Source organism: Arachis stenosperma, chromosome 7, assembly GCF_014773155.1.
Source record: "Arachis stenosperma cultivar V10309 chromosome 7, arast.V10309.gnm1.PFL2, whole genome shotgun sequence".
Taxonomy (NCBI): Eukaryota; Viridiplantae; Streptophyta; class Magnoliopsida; order Fabales; family Fabaceae; genus Arachis; species Arachis stenosperma.
In genome coordinates this window covers 1,950,485-1,975,120 of record NC_080383.1, presented here as the reverse complement: position 1 = coordinate 1,975,120, position 24,636 = coordinate 1,950,485, and the positions used below count along the sequence as shown (strand labels likewise).

The 24,636-nt window shown below is 32.9% G+C and overlaps 2 protein-coding genes across 2 annotated transcripts; one reads left to right on the top strand and one right to left on the bottom strand.

The window, feature by feature from the left end:
* The first annotated feature begins 290 nt into the window (after nt 1–290).
* Nucleotides 291–17,811, top strand: LOC130941161 (ABC transporter C family member 3-like). The gene is made up of 14 exons (XM_057869564.1): nt 291–413; nt 645–695; nt 966–1,010; nt 8,353–8,468; nt 11,961–14,397; nt 14,546–14,632; nt 14,711–15,364; nt 15,466–15,630; nt 15,724–16,018; nt 16,123–16,337; nt 16,495–16,800; nt 16,914–16,977; nt 17,115–17,354; nt 17,457–17,811. The coding sequence occupies exons 1-14, from the start codon at nt 291–293 to the stop codon at nt 17,579–17,581; spliced, it is 4,923 nt and encodes a 1,640-aa protein (XP_057725547.1). The 3' UTR covers nt 17,582–17,811.
* A 626-nt stretch (nt 17,812–18,437) lies between these two features.
* Nucleotides 18,438–24,079, bottom strand: LOC130941159 (ABC transporter C family member 3-like). Its single transcript, XM_057869563.1, has 10 exons — nt 21,677–24,079; nt 21,417–21,503; nt 20,684–21,334; nt 20,380–20,544; nt 19,960–20,254; nt 19,649–19,863; nt 19,213–19,518; nt 19,040–19,103; nt 18,665–18,904; nt 18,438–18,562 (listed from the first exon to the last, which is right to left on the bottom strand). The coding sequence occupies exons 1-10, from the start codon at nt 24,077–24,079 to the stop codon at nt 18,438–18,440; spliced, it is 4,551 nt and encodes a 1,516-aa protein (XP_057725546.1).
* Nucleotides 24,080–24,636: the final 557 nt, after the last annotated feature.

The window sequence follows — 24,636 nt, the reverse complement described above, 5'->3', positions numbered from 1 at the left end:
TTTTTGGATTCCAAAATGTTTGATGGCTGATTTTTCTGGATTGATTGCTGCTTAAATTGAGTGAAAAATTCCTGTTTACATATTGTGCATACCATATGCTTGATGAAATGCCTGAGTAAAACTTTTTATTTAATTCCTATGTTTGGCCAGCATTTATCTTAAATTTTGTTATCTTTAGGCATTTTGTCGCAACCGGCTTGCGTCTTTCTTGCGACGTCGGCATTCGCAAGTTAGAGGGATTACAAGTGGAGTCAGGCTTGAGACGTCTATCACGCCTCGAAAGAGCATAAATGGAGTTGAATTTCATTCAACCGCTATGGGGTGTTCTATTGGCCGTCAGTAACGAAAATTCATCAAATTCACATAATAATGATCCCAACCATTGCGTAGAAGAGGGTGAAGAATCCAACAAGGTAAGCAATTTATGTGGAGGCATGCATAGCGAATGGTTATTTGTTTATGATTTTTATTCATTCCACTTAGTAAAAGTATGGGGCTCTTTTTTATGTTAAATGCTTCAGTAGATGCAACAGAAGCACTCCACATGCAACCACTTCTATGGTTTTATTAAATTCTTTTTATGATTATATGGATGAAGAATTCGCATGTGATAATTCAATGTCATGTATATTTGATATGTGCAGAATTTGCGTGTGATAATGATTCCAAAGCTCCACTGGAACCGTATTAGTGAAGTATATAATATAAAATATAGCTAATGGAGATGTGGTTATTTAGACTCTTTGAAAATAATTGTTAAATATTTAGGAGATATGAATTTATGGTTGACTAAATATTTGTCCTGCATATTTAGATTAACTATATTTATATGATGAATAAACTAGATAGAGAATAAATTAAATGTCGCTCCGGTACATGATTAAATTAATCCGACCTTGCACGATTATTTAGTACATTACTATGCAAATAATTAATTGTTGTCATCTTTTTGTGTTGTTTAGCAGGTTGTTCCTCTGGAGGCCTCTCAAAATATGGAATTTGGTGCTCCGGTTTGCCGGCATGAGTGCCAATAAGCTGGTAGCTGCATGTCTTTGTTAAGCTCATTCGGCAGCAGTTAAAATCTGTTGGAAATGGTTTCGAGTACCTTTAATATTTTTCTTCATGGTTATAGGATTTCAATAGTTATTCATTTGTCAGCAATTGTAGATGAAGATGATATTTTTCAAAGACGCAAATGCCAAGTGTGATGTTTTTGTTGTTAGCAACGGGTGGCTTTATTCTCTAAAGATATAGGTATCCGGTGTGTTCGTAATTGTTACAAGAAACTAGACTTGATTAATTTCAATGAACCAATTTAATCTAGATAAGTTCCGATACTTTGTTGTATAAGGAGCTTGATTAATTTCATTTGGTGTGCAGCTAGTCGCTTTAGATAGTAGTTACATGTTTATCTTTACTTAGATGTGTTGGATGTTCATTTATCTATGAAATCAGATGTTTACTGTAACTGTATACGTGAATGGTTGTTTTCGGGTATTCAACCCTTGTAAACTGTAGCAGGTACTCAAAACAAATTATAATATATTGATTCAAGAACAGTGATAATAAAGTCAACACTTATCAGATTCAAGTAATATCAGCTTGAAATACAAAAGAGATATCCCTGTACTAAGAAATAGTATACTGGATGTTCGGTTCACCATGTATCTAGATGGTTACTTTCATAAAAAATAGATGGTCATTTTTGACTCACTTGTCAGTGTCATGCTTGAATTCTTTTACACCAACAGATTCACATAAGTTCTAAAAAAAGGGATCCACCACAAAAATGTCATCCCAATGTGTCATAAATAACTTCCAAAGACTCTAACTAGTAAATAAGGTAAATATTCAAATCTTATCAAGTACGTTATCTTAAGTATGCTAAGTTTTTCTACCTTTGAATTTTCTCCTTTTGGCAATCCTTCTGTACGTTATTTCAATGTCCTCGTGCTCAGAGCTGTAAATGGTGATCTCACTTCCTTTTTACCCATTTGATTTATAGCTTGGACTGTAGGAGAATGTATGATTGGATCGCCGTGAATAAATACTCACTCAATAGGTTCTCTGCAATCCAAGTGAATATTCTTTTCAATTTATAATCAAGTAAGAAAAATTAAAACAACATGAGACATAAAATTGTATTCATTCCAGCTGCTAATAAAAAAAAAATAGCAGCCCATGTAGAGAAAGGAAATATTCGACAAGAATTTAACTGGATTTAGAGACCAAATCAACCAATTATAAACACAACAATGAGCAAGATAAATAAGAATCACACAGCACAACATGTTATCACCAAACAACAATGGCTACAGCAAAAAATAACCACCACAAAATGAATTAAAGTAACCATCCATTTCAGTAAACGTCAGGACTGAATATCTAAGACTAGAACCTGCTTTTCAACACCATATATACACTAGTTTACGTAGAAAACAGAGATTCTTTTAGCATTACCTTTTAAAAAGGTGCTGTCACTATAATCAAATCAAAATAGCGATCCCCATTATGAAAAATGACCATCCAATTGCCTGGAAAACTAACCATCCGACATGTAATTGATCTCATCATGTGTACATCGAGTTAGTAACAAATAAAAAAAAAGCATACATCTAATACCAATGCAACAACTATATATGAAAGTACTAATTAATTAAGGGAAAAGAAATAAAATAAAATTCCCTCGTTTCTAACACTCGACTCTCGTTCTACCCTCAATTCCAGCAACAAACCAAGATGTTCTCAAAATCAATTCCAGGAGCATTTAACAATAAAAAATGATTTCATAATATATATAGTAACATAAAAAATTCAAAGACGATCACTCATGAAGATCAAATCTCACAATTTTTCTTTTGTAACCATCTATAAATGAGATAAAAAACTAACTCATGAAGACATAGCAGCAAATACAAAATCCAACCATCCAATCCCCTGTCAAAGTGACCATCCAAGTTCTACAAATGAAATTATTAACAACCCATGAGGAGGAGCACAACCATCAATTACAAACACACCAAACACAACCACATATCATGCATGATCTATCAAAACAAAGTATCTCAATTTAATAAGTAATTTAATAACCTATTTGGTAGTAGTTAGTATAATAAATAATTTGTTATTTTCAATAAAAAAATGAGAGATGAAACTAGCTAGACAATAGACAGAGCAAGTAAACAGAGATAAGGCAGTGAAAAATCATAGTTTTGCAACCTAACAATTAAACAACCATAAGGCAAGTATGGAAGTTGGTGGAATGAGTTAATCCGACTTCTCTTTCAAAGTCTGAAAAAAATTTACTTTATGTAAAGCTGCAGGTAAAATAAGCTACCATAAATTATGGATACATACATATATGTAATTTTTTCTTAGTTACTCAAAACTCATGCATTTAACGAGGCATATTGCAAAGAATGACTTAAATAGCATATTAATAGTAACCTCTGCTATGATATCCTAATGCCATTTGGTCCACATACATATAATAAAAATAAAGAATTTAATCACTATAAGTTGCTTTTGTTCTCTCTCAATTATGGCGTTTGAAAGAGTAAAATGATATCAATAGCAATGATAACAAGAGCTAACAAGCCAAAAAATTTGATTGACAATATGTATGGCATTCCACTTGAATTCAATTAAGATCTTGAATGCCGTTACTATTTACTATCTAATGAACACTAAACCACAGGGTTTGGACGCCTGTCTTGTTGAAGCCTTGAACATGGGATATTTAGATTGTTTTATTGCTTCCTGGGACAAAAATTATTTAAATTTAATTGCTATATAAACTCGATCCCAAACATTTTCGACCTTTTCTGCGCCAAAGTTAAAGCACCATGAATTTCAACAATCTAAACTAACTACATATTCCATAGGCTATGCGATAATAAAATAGCAACCACGGTTTGTTCACCATGGGTAATCAAGGATTTAATCAATAAAATCTATCTACATTCAAATATGCAAGAGCGATTACCAATTGAAACATGAACAACTAAACCCACTTACATTGGATGGTTAGGATTCTTTTAGAGATGATGTTCATTGTGTTTCCGGTGAACTGTTGACCATCAGGTGGCTGTTTTCTCGGGTCGGCTGCACCACTGCTATGGAGAGGAAAGCGCCCACGCGAGGAAAACTCTGCTGTTGCTCGGTTCGTCGGTGAAGGCTCCTTGGTTGCGTTCCTGGTCGGCGGCATCGCGCCTGGCAGCTCGGTTGCAGAGACGGTCGGATGTTCAGTAGAGAGAGGCCGCCATTCTTGATGCCAACGATGAGGAGTATTGCGTTTAGGGGTGACCTTCCTCGGTTGCAACTTGAGAGGTTCTCGCCATAACGGGTGTGTGCAAAGATTGGGAGGGTTTGGGTGTTGGGGGAAAAAAGGGCGAAAAATAAGGGTTGGGTGATTTGGGAAAAAAGTGAAAATATGAAAAATTGGGTGGTGTGTTAATTTAAACAGCCATAATAGGATTAGGGTTAATTCTCTCTATTAATATTAATTGGGCCTAATAAACGGCTCATTGTATACATTGTATACATATTTCATTGTCTCCCTAGCGGTGCTCTTTAAAAAAACATCGCTACCATTCTAATATTAAAAATAAAATGTTCAGAGTATAAATTTGTTTAGTATTATCATTGACCATCTTTTTTTTTTCAATCTATATTCTAAACAATAGAAATTCATTCAATTTTTGAGAGATTCTATTATCTAGTATCTATTGTTTAACAACAATTCATTCATTTTTCTTATCTCTTTTCCTTTAATATGATTGTTTTAGTTCTAGAGAGTATTTCAATTTATTTATATATTTAATTGGCATCTTTTAGATGGTTGAGATTTTTTAGGTCCTCTCAGTTCTATGCATTCATTAAATTTTTTATGATATGCGACAAATTTCGGAAAGCATGTTATTTATCTAAACTGACAAAGAGTTTAATGGCACTCTTGTTAGACATTAGGCTTTGAATATCTTTGAATAAATCATTATTGCTCCAGCTCCTTGTTTTGGAATAGATTCCTATAACTTGGCATTGGAGTCTCAGCTCAAATATTCTACAGATTTTGTTATCTGATATTTATGTCTATGTGATTTCCTTTTTCCACCATGAGTCTTTTTTCGACCATGAGTTTCCATTTTTGTTTTTGATATTCGGTTATTAGAGTGAATAGCTTTTGACATAAACTTATCTATTTTCTTCCCTCATCTGAGAGTTGAACAGATTCAAGAAAAGAAGATCAAGAAAAGTTCTGACATGAATGTTGACCATTTGAAAGCAGTGAAAAATGGTTATAGTTCAAGTAATTCCAGTAGCTCCATTCCTTACTTTGCAAATGGAGGCATACCTTCACTAAAATTACCTGTAGTAGTTGTACCTTGGCCTTTCAGTTGATTTTTTCCTTCTCATATTTCTATTTTGAGGGTAAAACTTTAATGTGACGTTTCTCGATGAACAAGAATTTGATGTATTAAGTATTAACTGGAAATAAGAGATAAAGCTATGCAAGGTTTACTACAGATTTGGTTCTTGGTTGAATAAGCTACAACTGTCTTTACATCTATATTTTGTTTACAGATAATTTTTATTATTTAAAGAAATTATTTAGTATAATTATTATAGAAAAATTAGCGCATACTCACTGTTGATGATGGTGACAAATTAAAGACTCTATTTCAACTGAAACATTTATAAGATATTTATCGATTTGTTACTAGTTTAAAAGGAAATTGCGATGACATTTTGCGATAGTATTGTAACTAATTGACTACATATTATTTCCTAGCAAGTTAGCGATTACTTCATAACTCTATTTTCTCATTTAGAATAGCTTTGGTTTAACGACAAAATTCCTACAAATTTAATTACGGATTTTCAAAGACTAGTTATAGATTTGCTACAAAACGCGACAAATTTGCGATCATATTAGCGGACAACTTGCAACGAGTTAGGCTCGAAAAAATCCCTCGCTAATTAGCATCAACTAAACTTTTTATTTTGTCTACGAAGTTAGCTTGCGTTTAGCGACGAGTTTGCTGCAGTAGAGTTTGTAGCTAATTAGCGACTACCGTTTAATCTATTTCTTCTATGGAATTAGCTTTTGCTTTAGTGATGGATTTGCGACTATCTATTTGGAAGCTAAGAAACTTTTCGATGAAATAGCGACTATTGTATTTTCCTCACTGATCTGCGACTTGTAATTAGCAAGGAAAGCATTAGTTGTTAGGCGGTAGCTAATTTGTCACAAATTATATTTTGCGTCAGATTAGCGATGATTTTACGACTCTTTTCGTGGTAGCTAATCGGCCATATTCTTGTAGTGCTTGTTGTTGAAGATAATGAATTATTCAAGTTCAAATTGTTAATCGAACCAGAGTGAAGTGGATTATTGTTTTAAATCCAATCAAGTGGTTGAAGTGTGGTTTGATTCTAGTTAATGTTTTTGTTAGTAGTTTATGATTCTATAAGTGAATAATGTTATTTTTCTTTGTGAAAATTGCTATTCAACGTTGATATTTTGAATTGAATGTAATATAAGAGTTCTGCATTAAAAGAAATATTTTTGTGTATTTGTAGCAAATTTTGGTGTAAAACTAAGATATTTATATGTATTGTTTAAGGATTTTCGGTGTATGTATACTGATAAATTCTGCATAATTCAAAATTTTTCTTTCTCTTCATCTTTTGCTTCTTCTTCTTTTTTTTTTCATCATCATTTTTATTTTTTTTATTCATCTTTTTCTTCTTATTTTACCTTTTCAAGTTTCTTTTTGTTTTACTCTCTTAACAAGAATAAAAACAAAAAAATCAAACAAAGAAGAAGAAGAAACACATAATGCTACAAAATTACTTGAAAGATGATGAACTTACATTCATTCAACTAAAAAAAAAAAGAAATAAAAAAAAGAAAAAAAACGTAATATTAAAAAAAAAATATTTGTATGTATTTGCAACAAATTTCAATGCAAAACTAAGATATTTATGTGTATTGTTTAAGAATTTTGTATAACACCCCGAATTTTTAAAAAAATTATATAATTAGTTATACATAATTTATTATTGTATTTAAAGAAAAATTATTTTTCTAAAAGTAATTAAATTAAATTTTATGATACCTTGAGTTTAAAATCTATTAAAATTTTTAAATTATTTTTATTATTGTAATAAGATATTTAAAAAAAATAAAAGAATTGTTATTTATTTATTTATTTATTATAGTCAAAATCATTAAGGGGAACGTGCATATATGCATATATTAATAATGACACATGCTTTCATTTATTCATTATCCTTGATACCTAACAATTAAATTGCCAATGAACTTTATGATTAGCATTAGTAATTACTCAGTTTTCATAAGGGCACAAGGGAAAAGAATTGGCCGAAACCATTAAGGGAGAAAAAGAAATAAATGGAAACGTGGCCTTGAATGCATATATGTATATATAGAACAATGACACCTAACAAAGCTTAACTCCACACAAATCACCACCTAATATCTTTGCTCATCTCATAACCAAACTGAAGTTGGAAGAGAAGAAAAGAAAGCACAGAGAAAGAGAGAGAAAGCCGTGAGCGAGGGAAGGAAGAAACCGTGGCATTGTTGAGCCTTCGGCTTCAATTTCTTGAGATTCGTAACTCCAATGAAAAATCTAATCCGATAAAAGTGTTCGTATCCTCCTCCTCTACGTATTGGCGTCACTTTTTATCGGTGGAAGTTGACGGTGACATAACTCCTCTTTCCCTTGAGTTCGGTCAATTGGAGTTTTAGGAGGCACAGATGATTCTTAACGTTTTCTTCTTCAGCAGTTCGGTCAGAAAACTTCTCCGGAGGTCCCGTTAGTTTGATTTCATATGGAGGTAGGGTTTGGTAACTTTATAATAATTAAATGTGAGTTTGATAAGTGAATGTTGATTTAGCTGATTATTGCGTGAATTTGAATGAGTTTATGTTAAATTATTGTTGAATTATTGTTGTTTGCTTGAGATTTTGATTCAGTTATGTATGAACAACTAGTTGGGATGCTTTGATTATTTTGGGAATAAGAAATGGAATTTTCAAAAGCTTTAAGAAATATATTAACTGATTTTGAATTATTAAAGAAATATTTTTGCTGCTGGATTATTAATTGTTTTAAAGATTTTGGAGAATGACATAAATATGTGGTTTTAGTTTTAAAAGAAAAAGAGAAGATAAATCGGCATGTGTACTTATGAGAATGATTGAAAGGTCACGAGAGGGTGACGGAAAGTAAATAGTTATGGTGCCGATGTGAAAGTGTTAAGCCGTGGGCTTTGTTTTTGAATGATTGTACGGAAATCCCGTGTATATGGAATGGCTTCCAGGAGAAAGTGGCACATGCTTCAGCTGGAGAATCAGCGCCTGCAAGTACTTGCAGAGGTCATGTTCAGCGTACTTCAGCTGGAGAATCAGCGCCTGCAAGGAGTAGAAACTTGCAGAGGTTATGCCGCTAGAATGCCTTATCTGACTTGCGAGTCGGATTGCGTCGGGCGCGGGTCGAAACCGACAAATGAGCTCATTACCTGCGATAGGAATAGACATGCATCACGCTTGTTTGCGCATATCTCTGTGCTGTGTAACTCTGTGATTGTGTGTGTGTGCTGCGTGACTGATTGACTTCTGAGTTCTTTTATTATTCATGCTTATAAGTGTTTTGTTGTTAGTTGCGGTTGGTTAACAATGGCAAAATGAACTTAACTTCTAACCCCGACCCTACTAAGAACTTCTCAGTTCTTACCCCCTATCTCCACCCCTTTTTAGCTACAGGTGCAAAGGCTCATTGTCAAGTTACGGGAGCACAGAGGAATATGTTTATAAGTTGAGTTGTTAGGATTTGTTTTCCCCTCGCCTTGTTAGTTAGAGTTTTTAGAGGGGTAGGATTTGTTTTTGGGAATCTTGAAATAAGTTTATGTATTTAATACTATGTGAATATATATACTTTTGTGATTTAGTGGCGTAAAATAAAGTCTCTTTTCGTTTTCTTAATTAAAGTTTCGGTTCGTATTCGCGAAGACTCAATATTAAATAAAGATAGTATATAATAAAAAGGTTTAGAGGTAAGTAGCACTTAGACTTTTAGTACGATCATGAGGTGCTAAAAGTTAGGGTGTTACATTTTGTGTGTTTTTGTATTAATAATTTCTGCATAATTCAAAAGTTTTTCTTTTCCTCCTTCTCATCTTCTGCTTCTTCTTCTTCTTCTTCATCTCCTTATTTCATTTTTTCATAATTCTTTTCGAATTCAACTTTGAAACTTCGTTCACTTTTCGCGACGATTTTGAGAGATTTTTAAAAATTTTGATCTTTGTTTGAATTTTGAGGGTGGCGATTTTGATTAAAGGAAAAAAACTGTTTGCGCTATTCAAAGTTAGGGAAGTGCGTGTTTATACGCAATATAAATTTAGAGTTATTTTTGTTAAATTTGAACCAACTTATATAAATTTATATGTTAAAAAAATTTATATGTGTAACAAATCTGTAATAATAATGTTATGGATTGAAAGTTATAAGATCCGAGTCCTAACTCCTAACCCAAAACATATTTTGCCAAATTTAAATTTATTATTTTATTCAATAATATTTTTTAGTTAGATTTTAATTATATTTCGAATCAATCGATTCACCTCAACAAAAATTATATTACATAATTAAAATATATATTTTGATAAAATTAAATAAAATATTATGTTTCATACTTTAATTAAAATATTTTTATATATTATATAATATTATTTTATTTATTTATTTTAAAAATAAATAAAATAATTTATTTTAATATAAATACATATAATATTTATTAAATTTATTTTTTTAAATTATATTTTATTAATTTATTGTATAAAACTTAAAAATTTATATATATTTCGAATCAACTTAGTTAATTGAATATTTTAAATTAATTTAAAAAATAGATCCGATAAGATATTAGAATGAAATTTTGATCTAACCCGTCTTAATCCGAGCATGCACGCCTCTGTTACGGGAATCTTTGAATTCAGTAATTGAGCCACATCAAAACATATGACATACATTACATCACACTTCATGATCATGCACGCCCAAAACACTTCAAACAGATAATGGACTCAAATTTCCAACACACGTATTTGACTCTCTGTTCTTTCTCTTCTTTTTCTCTGTTATGCTGGGACCATCACTATACATTTACTCTATAATAATATACAATTTCTTAATCATTTTCTTCATTTTTAAACAATATAAAGGATAATTATTAATATTTTTCCTTTTTTAATGAGAAAGATAATTACTAGATTAATCTAAGAGAATATAATATAAGAAAAGTTTTAAGTATATCAAAAAAAAATATCGGTATTTCAGTTATTTTAACCGTTAGTTTAAATTATAAAAAATATATATAATATATATTAATTAAAATCAACAGTTAAAACAACTGGAATGGTGTTTTCCGTACACTTGAAATTTTTTTTATAATATATATCATTAGTAGACAGAATTTTTTAATTAAAATATCACTGTTTTATATAAAAGCTATTTATCAAATTATCACTCTTTTAAAATATATTATTTAATTGTCACCTTCTTGATTTTTTTTACGTCACCGTGTAGATTTGTGCTTATTTAAAAATTCTGCTTGAGATGAGATTCGAATAAAAAATTTGAGAAACAAAAAGTAGTTTAATTAGCTATTACTGGACCAAGCTGTTTTTTATTATATATTACACCTTTTTAAAATTATATTACATAATTATATACTATATTTTTTAATTAATATATAATCTAAAATATTTAATTATATATTATTTTTATATTTATTTTATATTAACTCATTATTAAATTAAGAATTTTTTTATTTTATAAAAGTATTAAAATAAACAGTAAATTTTATTAAATATTTATAAAAACTAAACAAAAATATTTTTATTAATCACAAATATATTTTAATCTTAAATATATTTGAATAAAATTTTTAAAAAAGCCTAATAGATACATTCATACATAGAATTAGTGTCTAATGACTAACACATTGTCGGTTGAAATGGGTTGTTCCTATTTTAATCCTACTCAATTTTCTTAATTATTCAAATTATGAATATACAATAATGAATAATCTATGTAATTTTGGTCATTTTTAATTTTAGAAACCAAATTACTTACTTTACAAATAAATTATTTTAAACTAATTTCTCAATTTTTTATTTAAATAATAAAAAATAGATAACAACTATAAGGACCCGTTTAGATAGGTTCATAAGTTACTTTTTTTTTTTTTTTTACTTTTAACTTATAAAAAAGTATAGCATTAATGTTAAAAAACTAAATTATAGCTTTCTAAGAAGTTATTTTAGTGCTTATGGAGAAGTTAAAAAAAATAATTTCTCTCAAATAAAAAATTTTTTATCACTCTTCTCTTAAAATAAGTACTTTTAAAACTAAAAATCCAAACACAAAATAACTTATTTATAAGTTACATTTAATATAAATATTTATTGTTTAAGCTATTTTTTAAAAGTAACTTAATTAAGTTGTTTATTCAAACCGAACCTAAGTCTACGTTAATTTCTTTTTGGGTAATGCTAGATAACCAATGATTTTCTTGAACAATATAAACAATAGGTCATAAAATTGGTCCAATTCAAGTAAAACACACTACACTCCAAATTACTAACCTAAATCTTAACCATCCGCACACCTAGTAAATTGAACATTCGATATATCTATTGTTCACATTGTTTAATATTTTCATTATCTACCTATACTTTTCCTTTTTTTTTTTTTTGTTGTTATGCGGCATATAAGTCTTTCTATAATATGTAAGTCAAACTACAAAGTCTTTAACAATGGAAAATGTTAATAAAATGAAAGGAAATTGCTGCTATCCTACAATCCAATATCCATTTATATAACTCACTTTTTCTTCTTTCTTGATCACCACGTAATCTTATTCAAGCAGAGCCACTCCTTTTATTGATACACAACACAGCACACCTTCTAAGCAAGTCTCACTTCACTATATATATAAATATAACCTCAAAAACCATCATGTTTCTCAAACATTTATTATGTCTCAAATTTCCTCGTACCTTTCCCTTACTTACTCTGACATGAGCTTTCTACTCCAACCCATTTTCCTCCATGCATTCTCTGCCATCATCCACCTCATACTGGTGGCTATGGTTTTGGTTTCTTGGGTTTGGAAGAAGATCACAGTTGGAGAAGCTAGTGATGAGTCCAACAAGCATAAGAAGCTCAAGAATAAAGTTATGTTAAGAAAGACTTTGTTTTGTTCTTTGGGTGTTTCTGCTTTCAACTTTGTCCTCTGCCTCTATAGTTCTTACTTCTTAGAGGAAGAAGGAAAGCTTGTTACCCTTTTGGATTTAGCTATCAAAACTCTTGCTTGGGGTCTTATCAGTGTTTGCATGCACAAGAGGTTTTTCTTCTTCTTGATCAAACCTTGGTGTGTTCTCTATTTCTTTCTTTCATGTTACTCCTTTGTAGTTGATATTATTGTTCTTTTGTATGAAAAGAACGTGGCTTTACCAGCTCAGTACTTAGTTTCTGATGTTGTATCAGCTTCTGTGGGTTTATTCTTTTGTTATGTGGTGTGTTTTGTGAAGAATATTAATGAGTGTGAAGAGGATCATGTCAGTGATGATCTTCAAGATCCATTACTATTGAATAATGGTAATGCACCTGTTTGTGTTTCCCCTTTCTCAAATGCTGGCATTTTCAGCATTCTTACATTCTCTTGGGTGGGCCCTCTTATTGCTCTTGGCAATAAGAAGACCTTGGACCCTGAGGATGTTCCTCAACTTGATAAAAATGATAGTGTTTTTGGAGCTTTTCCAACTTTTAGAGAAAAAATTGAGAAAGATTGTCGTGGTGAAATCAACCACATAACCACTCTTAAGCTGGTGAAGTTGTTGATACTCTCAGCATGGAGAGAGATTCTCTTCACTGCAGTTCTTGCATTGTTGAACACTTTGGCTTCTTATGTTGGTCCTTATCTTATTGATGCTTTTGTTCAATACCTTGCTGGACAAAGGGTCAATGAAAAGCAGGGCTATGCTCTGGTTTCTGCATTTTTCTTGTCAAAACTTGTTGAGTCCCTTTCACAAAGGCATTGGTTGTTTAGGTTGCAGCAAGTTGGGATTAGAATCCAAGCACTGCTTGTAACTCTGATCTATAACAAAGCATTGGTCCTTTCTTGTCAATCAAGGAAGGGTCATACTTCTGGTGAAATGATCAATTTCATGGCAGTTGATGCTGGAAGAATTGGCAACTTCACTTGGTATATGCATGATTTGTGGAGAGTAGCTCTGCAAGTTGCCTTAGCCTTGTTGCTTTTGTATAAAAATGTCGGTCTTGCTTCAATCGCCGCGTTTGTGGCAACCATAATTGTAATGTTGGTAAATGTTCCTCTTGGAAAATTACAAAAGAAGTTTCAGAAGAACTTCATGGACTCGAAAGATACAAGGATGAAGGCAACATCTGAGATTCTAAGGAACATGAAGATCCTCAAACTACAAGGATGGGAAATGAAGTTTCTATCTAAGATAACTGAGCTTAGGAAAACTGAGGAAGGGTGGTTAAAGAAATCTGTATACAATTCAGCTATCAGTGCTTTTGTGTTCTGGATTGCTCCTACTTTTGTATCTGTTGTTACTTTTGGTTCATGTATGCTTATGGGGATTCCACTTGAGTCAGGGAAAATTTTGTCTGCACTTGCAACATTCAGAATCCTTCAAGTTCCCATATATAATCTTCCAAATACAATTTCAGCTATACTACAAACTAAGGTTTCTCTTGATAGGATTTCGTCGTTCCTTCGTCTCGAAGACTTGCAATCTGATGTTGTAGAGAAGCTACCTTTCGGTACTTCAGATAAAGCAATTGAAGTAACCAATGGAAGCTTCTCTTGGGATCTATCTTCTCCAAATACAACATTGAAGAACATAAATCTTGAAGTTTTTCATGGCATGAGGGTTGCTGTTTGTGGGACAGTTGGATCAGGAAAATCTACATTGCTTTCTTGTATATTGGGAGAAGTACCAAAGGTTTCAGGCACTCTAAAAGTGTGTGGAACAAAGGCCTATGTTGCTCAATCACCATGGATACAAAGTGGAAAGATAGAGGATAATATACTGTTTGGTAAAGAGATGGATAGGGAAAAGTATGAGAAGGTTCTTGAAGCCTGTTCCTTGAAAAAGGATCTTGAAATTTTGCCATTTGGTGACCAAACAATTATTGGGGAACGTGGGATAAATTTGAGTGGTGGACAAAAACAAAGGGTACAAATTGCTAGATCTCTTTATCAAGATGCTGATATATACATGTTTGATGATCCTTTCAGTGCTGTGGATGCTCATACAGGATCACACATCTTTAAGGTAACTCAATTTTCATTATTCTCTTTATTATGTGTAACAATTTAGAGTCTTATATCTTTTTTGTGTATATCTCTTTAGTTTTGTCAATATCATGGAACTTGTATAATGCTAAATAGTTATCATTTTCAATTTCTTTTGTGTATGACAGGAATGTTTACTAGGCCTTTTAAGATCAAAGACAGTAATTTATGTTACTCATCAAGTTGAGTTCTTACCTGCTGCTGACCTTATATTGGTGAGTATTTATCATAGTTAACTGCCATCAATTAAAAAAAAATTAATAAGATGATGTTATTATGCCTTGTTGGTATAGGTGATGAAAGATGGGAAGATTACTCAATGTGGAAAGTATGCTGATCTTCTTAACAATGGAACTGATTTTATGGAACTTGTTGGTGCACATAAAAAAGCTTTGTCTACACTTGATTCAATAGATGAAGGAATAGTATCCAATGAAATAAGTACCTTAGAACAAGATTTAGATGTTCCTGTTTCTCGGGGTGGAGAGAAAGAAGAGGAAAAGAAAGATGAGCAAAATGGTAAAATTGATAACAAAGGTGATGAGGCAAAAGGCCAACTTGTTCAAGAAGAAGAAAGAGAGAGAGGTAGAGTTGGATTTTCAGTGTATTGGCAATTTATCACTATGGCATATGGAGGTGCTCTTGTTCCTTTCATGCTATTGGCTCATATTCTCTTCCAAGTTCTCCAAATTGGTAGCAACTATTGGATGGCTTGGGCAGCACCAATCTCACAAGATGTGGAGCCACCTGTTTTGGAAACAACTCTTATAGCTGTCTATGTTGCTTTGGCTATTGCAAGTTCTTTCTGCATTCTTGCAAGGACAACACTTCTTGCCACTGCTGTATATAAGACAGCTACCATAATCTGCAATAAGATGCACTTCTGCATCTTTCGCGCACCAATGTCATTCTTTGATTCCACTCCAAGCGGCCGAATTCTAAATAGAGTATGTCGTCTTCATCTATTTTGTTGTTTGCAGAAACTATGAAATACAATGCCTTTGAGGCTTTGACACTTCTTCTTTCTTGCTGTTCTGTTCTAATGCAGGTTTCTACTGATCAAAGTGCAGTAGACACAAACATTCCTTATCTAGCTGCTTCATTTGCCTTTCAATTCATCCAACTTTTGGGAGTTATAGCAGTGATGTCTCAATCTGCATGGCAAGTTTTCATTGTCTTTATACCTGTGATAGCAATCAGCATTTGGTATCAGGTATTAGTTGAACTAATTTTCCAAAACTATACTATATTTCATGATATCACAGGATCATATTTAACTAGAACATTACACCTTATAATGTTGCAGCAATATTACTTACCACCAGCTCGAGAGCTATCGCGCTTAGTTGGAGTATGCAAAGCACCAATCCTTCAGAACTTTTCTGAAACAATTTCTGGTACATCAACCATCAGAAGCTTTGATCAGCAGTCTAGATTTCAGGAAAAGAATATGAAGCTAATAGACGGATATTCGCGACCACAGTTCAATAGTTCTGGTGCATCTGCATGGTTATGCTTCCGTTTGGATATATTGTCTTCAATCACATTTGCGTTTTCTGTGATATGCTTGATGGTTGTTCCTCAAGGAGTCATAGATCCAGGTAAACAATAATCAAATTATGATATTTGTTTAACTAAAAAAAATTACGCTGCATATATAATGAGGAACTAAGTGCTCTACTTATTCTTGATTCTCTTATTGAAGGCCTTGCTGGTTTAGCTGTTACCTACGGACTCAATTTGAACTCGCTAAACGCTATGGTGATTCGACTTCTTTGTGAGTTGGAGAACAAGATGATATCTGTAGAAAGAATACTTCAATATACATCCATTCCTAGTGAGCCTCCCCTTGTTGTGCAAGAAAATAGACCAAGCCCTTCTTGGCCATCATATGGAGAAGTTGATATATGCAACTTGCAGGTAATTGAAGATAGAAATTAGTTTGACATCATACACAATTTTGAATTCATGTTATGATTTTGTCTTCTTAAAGTTCACTTTTCCAAAGTGATTAGTACTTAGAGAGTTTATGCTATGATACTTGTAATGGACTAATGATTCTTTGAACATGATGAAGGTTCGTTATGCTCCACACCTTCCACTTGTGTTGCATGGACTCACATGCACATTTCATGGAGGATTGAAAACTGGCATTGTTGGTAGAACAGGAAGTGGCAAAACAACTCTCATACAAACTCTCTTCCGAATCATTGAACCAGCTGCTGGAGAGGTTGTGATTGATGGCATCAACATCTCTTCAATAGGACTTCATGATTTGAGGTCTAGATTAAGCATTATTCCTCAGGATCCAACTATGTTTGAAGGGACAGTGAGAAACAATCTGGATCCATTAGAGGAGTACACTGATGAACAAATTTGGGAGGTTAGTTTGTTATTATTGTTAAACAGATTCAGTATCTGAAATCCTAAATAATGGACTTATAATTGTTCTTCTGACTCAAGAATATTCACACATTTACATTCTCATATATATAGGCCCTTGAAAAGTGTCAACTTGGTGATGAAGTTAGAAGAAAAGAAGGAAAGTTGGACTCTCCAGGTTTGCATTCTATTTTTCTTGAATAAATAATTATATATCCTCCTAGTTTATAACTAGGAAAATTTTGATTACTCCACATGAATATAGTGATATAGTAACCTCTGAACTTATTGCTAAGGCAAAACTTGATGCTGCAGTTAGCGAAAATGGCGAGAATTGGAGCATGGGACAGAGACAATTGGTGTGCCTTGGTAGGGTGCTTCTAAAGAAGAGCAAGGTATTGGTGCTTGATGAAGCAACTGCATCAGTTGATACTGCCACAGACAATTTGATTCAACAAACTCTTAGGCTGCATTTCGCTGACTCCACAGTCATAACCATTGCGCATAGAATCACTTCTGTTATTGACAGTGATATGGTCTTGCTTCTTCATCAAGGCAAGAACTAAGAAATGCCTATTATTATTTATTATTCACTAAACTTTTATTGTAACTTGATTTTCTATTTTCTGATATTCTTTGTATCTTTATTTAATGCAGGACTAATTGAAGAGTATGATTCACCTTCAAAATTGCTAGAGGATAAGTCATCATCTTTTGCTCAACTTGTTGCTGAGTACACAATGAGATCCAAAACCAGTTTTGAGAAATCTTCTGATCACTGATTTAGACATATTATAGCTAGTTTATTTAGTAGAATAATGTTTTGAATTTGCTGTGGTATACCTTATCAATTTCAATTGGATGTATTACTACATTACTAGTATGTTTTAGCAGTAGCAGAGATTAATAATCTCATATGATCTAATGCTTTATGATAGGAATAAAAACTTTTAATTTGTCATATAATTAATCAATTGACATGATAAATAAGATTTAGCTTCAAGAAGAAGAATCCACCCTATACTGTTACATTTTGCAGTTACTAAATTATATGCATACTGTGAACTAAAACTACAAGCTGCTAACAACTAATTAACTACACCGGTTACTACAACTAGTGACTAAGAGTTAAATTAACAAACTTGTAAATACACTTTTAGAGTAACTAACAACCATGGATTTAGTCTCATCCCAATATATATATATCTATTAGTGCGCTAGTCGTTAATAATCCTAGTATTTATAGAGATATATAGAATGTATGGAATATTTTTTATTGCATTTTGAATGTTAACATGAACAACAATAAATAAATAAATAAAATCTGGATATGAACAATGAACTTGATTAGGTGTTGAAGTAGTGTCCCTCTTGCGTGAGATAAAGCATAATTCTTGTAGCAACAACTGCTAATAAAAAAAATTCCATTTTAATTCTTAAATGTTAAGCTTAATTTGAGTTGCATGATCAAGTTCGCAGAAAATTTATCTGCTTAACTAGCGTATCATCAAATGGTAATTCTGGTCATAATAGAACATTTTTAGAAAATATTCCATTATTACTCACATTGACTTGGAAGTCATTGGTGAATGGTCAACACAATTTTTTTTAAGAAATTTTTCCTCTGGTAGATTTCAATCATTGATAAGGAAATTTCTGAAAAGTGGACTTAGATCTCATTGTATACTCTGCAACAAGTTGAGCAAAAGATGATGACTTATCCTCTAGCAATTTTGAAGGTGAATCATACTCCTCAATTAGTCCTGTATTAGATTAATTTACAATGAAAAATCAGAAAATGGAAGATAAAAGAAAAAGGTACAATAGAGTTTAACTAGGAATAATAGGCACTTCTTAGTTCTTACCTTGATGAAGAAGCAAGACCATATCGCTCTCAAGAACAGAAGTGATTCTATGCGCAATGGTTATGACTGTGGACTCAGTGAAATGCAACCTAAGAGTTTGTTGAATTAAATTGTCCGTGGCAGTATCAACTGATGCAGTCGCTTCGTCGAGTACCAATACTTTGCTCTTCTTTAGCAGCACCCTACCTAGACACACCAATTGACTCTGTCCCATACTCCAATTTTCACCATTCTCACTAACTGCAAAAGTAATCAAACTTGAGAGTTCACATAAACTCATGGAGCTGTGTAAAACTCAACTCAAATTCTATTTGGTAACTAAATTTGGAAACTAGAGTCTGATATTATATGTTTCAAGAAAACTATAATACAAACCTGGAGAGTCCAGCTTTCCTTCTTTCTTTCTAACTTCATCACCAAGTTGACACTTATCAAGGGCCTATATAAAAAAAAGTAATATAAATGTGTCAAAATAATACTTGAGTTAGAAAAATAATTTCATGTGTAATATTTTAGATAGTGAATCTGTTTAACTAAAACCAACTAACCTCCCAAATTTGTTCATCTGTGTACTCTTCTAGTGGATCCAGATTGTTTCTCACTGTCCCTTCAAACATGGTTGGATCCTGAGGAATAATGCTTAATCTAGACCTCAAATCATGAAGTCCTATTGAAGAGATGTTGATGCCATCAATCACAACTTCTCCAGCAGTTGGTTCAACAATTCGGAAAAGAGTTTGTATGAGAGTTGTTTTGCCACTTCCTGTTCTACCAACAATTCCAGTTCTCCATCCTCCGCGAAATGTGCATGTGAGGCCATGCAACACAAGTGGAAGGTGTGGAGCATAACGAACCTTCATCATGTTCAATGAACAATAAGTTCATTACAAATATCATAGCATAAGTTCTCTCTAAGTTCTAACCATTTTTACTGCATAAATTCAAAGGCATGTATGTATCAAACAAATTAGTATCTTTAACTACCTGCAAGTCATGTATATTAACCTCGCCGTGTGAAGGCCAAGAAGGATCCGGTCGATTTTCTTCGACAACAAGGGGAGGCTCACTAGGAATGGAAGTATACTGAAGTATTCTTTCCACTGATATAATATTGTTCTCCAAACTGCAAAGACTCCATATCACCCAAGCATTGATTGTGGTCAAATTTAGTCCATAGGTAACAGATAAACCAGCAAGGCCTTCAATGAGAGAATTAAGCAAAAGGGTATAACAATTAGTTAGCAAAAGGGTCATTTTTTATTATTAAACAAATCTCATACATTTGGATTATGTACCTGGATCTATGAATCCTTCTGGAATGGATATCAAGAATATCAAGGAAAATGCAAAGATGATAGAAGACAATATATCTAAACGGAAGCACAACCATTCAGATGCAGCAGCACTGTTGAACTCTGGTCGCGAATATCTGTCGATCAGTTTCAAATTCTTTTCCTGAAATCTGGACTGCTGATCAAAGCTTCTGATGGTTGGTGTACCAGAAATTGTTTCAGAAAAGTTCTGAATGATTGGGGCTTTGCATACTCCAACTAAACGCGATAGTTCTCGAGCTGCTGGCAAATAATATTGCTGCATCATTATAAGTATGAGCCAAATATGTTATGATCCAAAAAAAGAAGAATAATATAAAAGATTCAACTCTTGGTACATAATGTGTCTCTTTATTGTTATTATCATTAAGGTCTAATTAATACCTGATACCAAATGCTGATTGTAATCACAGGTATAAAGACAATAAAAACTTGCCATGCAGCTTGAGACATCACTGCTATAATTCCCACAAGTTGGATCAGTGGAAAAACAAATGAAGCAAACTGATAAGGAACCTCAGTGTCCACTGAACTTTGATCAGTAGAAGCCTACATGAGAACAGAACAGAACAGACCAGTAAGAAACAAAAAATGTCAAAGGCGTTCTATCGCATAGCTATCAAAATTAAAGCTAACTATATCACAAAATAGGAAAAACTGAATGGATTTGTGGATGAGCATGACATACTCTATTAAGAATTCGGCCGCTTGGAGTGGAATCAAAGAATGCCATTGGAGCGCGAAAAATGCAGAAGTGCATCTTATTGAAGATTATGGTAGCTGTCTTACATAGAGCAGTGGCAAATAATGTAGTCCTTGCAAGAATGCAGAAAGAACTTGCAACAGCCAAAGCAATATAGACTGCTATAAGAGTTGTTTCAGAAACAGGTGGCTCAACATCTTGTGAGATTGGTGTTGCCCAAGCCATCCAATAGTTGCTTCCAATTTGAAGAACTTGGAAGAGAGTATGAGCCAACAGAATGAAAGGAACAAGAGCACCTCCATATGCCATAGTAATATATTGCCAATACACTGAAAATCCAACTCTACCACTCTCTCTTTCTTCTTCTTGAACAAGTTGGCCTTTTGCCTCATCACCTTTGTTACCAGTTTTACCATTTTGCTCATCTTTCTTTTCCTCTTCTTCTTCTCCACCCTGAGAAATAGGAAAATCTGAATCTTGTTCCAAGGTACTTATTTCATTGGATATTTTTCCTTCATCTGAATCAAGTGTAGACAAAGCTTTTTTATGTGCACCAACAAGTTCCATAAAATCAGTTCCATTGTTAAGCAGATCAGCATACTTTCCACATTGAGTAATCTTCCCATCTTTCATTACCTATACCAACAAGGCATAATAACATCATATTAATAAAAATCATTTTTTCAATTAATGGCAATTAACTATGATAAATACTTACCAATATAAGATCAGCAGCCGGTAAGAACTCAACTTGATGAGTAACATAAATCACTGTCTTTGATCTTAAAAGGCCTAGCAAACATTCCTGTCATGCACAAAAGAAATTGAAAATTTCATGCCTAAAAGTGAAAAAACTAAAAGTCATTCCTGTTATACAAATGCCATGCAATTGAAAAAACTAAAAGTGATATACACAAAAAGATATATGACCCTAGATTATATTACACACAATAAACAGAAGAGTGAAAATTGAGTTACCTTAAAGAGATGAGATCCTGTATGAGCATCCACAGCACTAAAAGGATCATCAAACAGATATATATCAGAATCTTGATATAAAGCACGTGCTATTTGAATCCTTTGTTTTTGTCCACCACTCAAATTTATCCCACGTTCACCTATAATTGTTTGGTCCCCAAATGATAAAATCTCAAGATCCTTCTTCAAGGAACAAGCTTCAAGAACCTTCTCATACTTTTCCTTATCCATCTCTTTACCAAACAGTATAGTATCCTCTATCTTTCCACTTTGTATCCATGGTGATTGAGCAACATAGGCCTTTGTTCCACACACTTTTAGAGTGCCTGAAACCTTCGGTACCTCTCCCAATATACAAGATAGCAATGTAGATTTTCCTGATCCAACTGTCCCACAAACAGCAACCCTCATGCCATGGAAAACTTCAAAATTTATGTTCTTCAATGTTGTATTTGGAGAAGATGGATCCCAAGAGAAGTTTCCATTAGTTACTTCGATTGCTTTATCAGAAGTACCTAAAGGAAGCTTCTCTACAACATCAGATTGCAAGTCACCGAGACGAAGGAAAGAAGAAATCCTATCAAGAGAAACCTTAGTTTGTACTATAGCTGATATTGTTTCTGGAAGATTATATATGGCACCTTGAAGAATTCTAAATGTAGCAAGTGCTGATAAGATCTTTCCTGATTCAAGTGGAATCCCCATAACCATACATGTACCAAAAGTAACAACAGATACAAAAGACGGAGCAATCCAGAACACAAAAGCACTGATAGCTGAATTGTATACAGATTTCTTTAACCACCCTTCCTCAGCTTTCCTAAGCTCATTTATCTTAGATAGAAACTTCATTTCCCATCCTTGTAGTTTGAGGATCTTCATGTTCCTTAGAATCTCAGATGTTGCCTTCATTCTTGTGTCCTTTGAATCCATCAAGTTTTTCTGAAACTTCTGTTGCATTTTTCCCAAAGGAACATTTACCAACATGACGACAACAGTGGCCACAAACGCAGCAATTGAAGCAAGACCAACACTTTTATACAAAATCAACAAAGCTAAGACAATTTGCAAAGCTACCCTCCACAAATCATGCATATACCAAGTGAAGGTTCCAACTCTTTCAGCATCAACAGTCATGAAATTGATCATTTCACCAGAAGTATGACCCTGCTTTGATTGACATGAAAGGGTCAAGGCTTTGTTATAGATCATAGTCACAAGCAGTGCTTGAATTCTAATCCCAACTTGCTGCAACCTAAAGAACCAATGCCTTTGTGATAGGGACTGAACAAGGTTTGATAAGAAAAATGCAGAAACAAGAACATAGCCTTGATTCTCATAAACCCTTTGACCATCAAGATATTGAACAAAAGCATCAATAAGATAAGGACCAACATAAGAAGCCAAAGCATTCAACAATGCAAGAAATGCAGTGAAAAGAATCTCTTTCCATGCTGATAGTACTAACAACTTCACCAGTTTAAGAGTGGTTATGTGATTAATTGCACCACAATCTGCTTCAACTTTTTCTCTGAAAGTTGGAAAAATTTCAACTACACTATCTCTTTTATCAAGTAGTGGAACATCCTCAAGGTCCAAGGTTTTCTTTTTGCCAAGAGAAACAAGAGGGCCCACCCAAGAGAATGTTAGAATGCTGAAAATGCCAGCATTTGAGAAAGGGGTAACAGTGTCAGCCCCAGAGGCATTCCTACAAACAGTTGCATTACCATTATTCAATAGTAGTGGATCTTGAAGATCATCAGTGGTATGATCCTCTACACACTCATCAATTTTCTTCACAAAACACACCACATAGCAAAAGAATAAACCCACAGAAGCTGAAATCACATCAGAAACTATGTCCTGAGCTGGTAAAGTCACGTGCTTTTCATAAAAATGAAGAACAAAGTCCACTACAAAGGAGTAACATGAAACAAAAAAGTAGAAAACACACCATGCTCTGAACATGAAAGAGAACCTCCTTCTATCATCACCTGAACTAAATAAGAGCAAGCTTTTGTGCAAGCAAACACTAATAACACCCCAAGCAAGAGTTTTTAGACCTAAATCCAAATGGGTCACGAGCTTTTCTTCTTCTTTTTCTTTTTCTCCTAAGAAGTAGTAACTATAGAGGCAGAGGACAAGGTTGAAAGCAGAAGTACCTAAAGAACAAAACAAAGTAGTCTTTCTTAACACAGCATTATTCAAAGGCTTCTGATGCTTGTTATTGGAGTCATCTCCAGTCTCTCCAACAGTGATGATCTTCTTCCAAAGCCATGAAACCAAAACTATAGCCAACAGTAGGAGGTGGATGATGGCTGAGAATGCATGAAGAAAAATGGGTTGGAGAAGAAAGCTTATGTGAGAGTGCATGAGGGAAAGGTACGAGGAAACATAAGACATCATAGTTTAAGGAACATACATTGTGTAACGAAGTTATCAAAGAAAGTGATGGAACTAAGGTTGTTCCAAAGAAAAAAAATGGTGAATCAACTTTAGAAAAGAGACGCTAAGAGAAGTGACAAGCACCTATTTTTCGCATGTTACACTATTTCTTCCATAAGGATTGCGATGTAGTTGAAAGAATTTCTAACTGAAATTCATTTTTTATTTTTTATTTCGAAATTTAATTTTAATTTGATTGGAAAAATATTTAAAAAGGACATATAACTCATGTATTTTTTATTATTTTTTCATTCTCATCTCTAATTAATAATAATAATACTAATATAAGTTTAAGGTATAATATTAAGTATATTAATTAGACATTATTTTTTTCTATAAAAATAAATTTTGTCCATTCACGTACTTTTTTTTGTTAGAATTTTTATTCTAATCGTGGTCCAATTTGTTAATATAGAGATTAGTTTGGGTGATGTTATAATTATTAATTAATTATATTAGTAGTTGGTTTAATTTTTGATGAAAAAATACAACTGTTCATAAATTTTATAAAGTTT

What these genes read in the sequence shown, in the direction of transcription:
- LOC130941159 (XM_057869563.1), bottom strand. Translation starts at nt 24,079, where the DNA reads ATGTCTTATGTTTCCTCGTACCTTTCCCTCATGCACTCTCACATAAGC. An exon ending in AGGAAAGCTGGACTCTCCAG is followed by an intron (nt 18,905 to 19,039) that starts GTTTGTATTATA and finishes TTACTTTTGCAG; the next exon opens with TTAGTGAGAATGGTGAAAAT. An exon ending in GGTCTTGCTTCTTCATCAAG is followed by an intron (nt 18,563 to 18,664) that starts GTAAGAACTAAG and finishes AATCTAATACAG; the next exon opens with GACTAATTGAGGAGTATGAT.
- LOC130941161 (XM_057869564.1), top strand. Translation starts at nt 291, where the DNA reads ATGGAGTTGAATTTCATTCAACCGCTATGGGGTGTTCTATTGGCCGTC. An exon ending in AGGGTGAAGAATCCAACAAG is followed by an intron (nt 414 to 644) that starts GTAAGCAATTTA and finishes TGATATGTGCAG; the next exon opens with AATTTGCGTGTGATAATGAT. An exon ending in CAGGATCACACATCTTTAAG is followed by an intron (nt 14,398 to 14,545) that starts GTAACTCAATTT and finishes TGTGTATGACAG; the next exon opens with GAATGTTTACTAGGCCTTTT.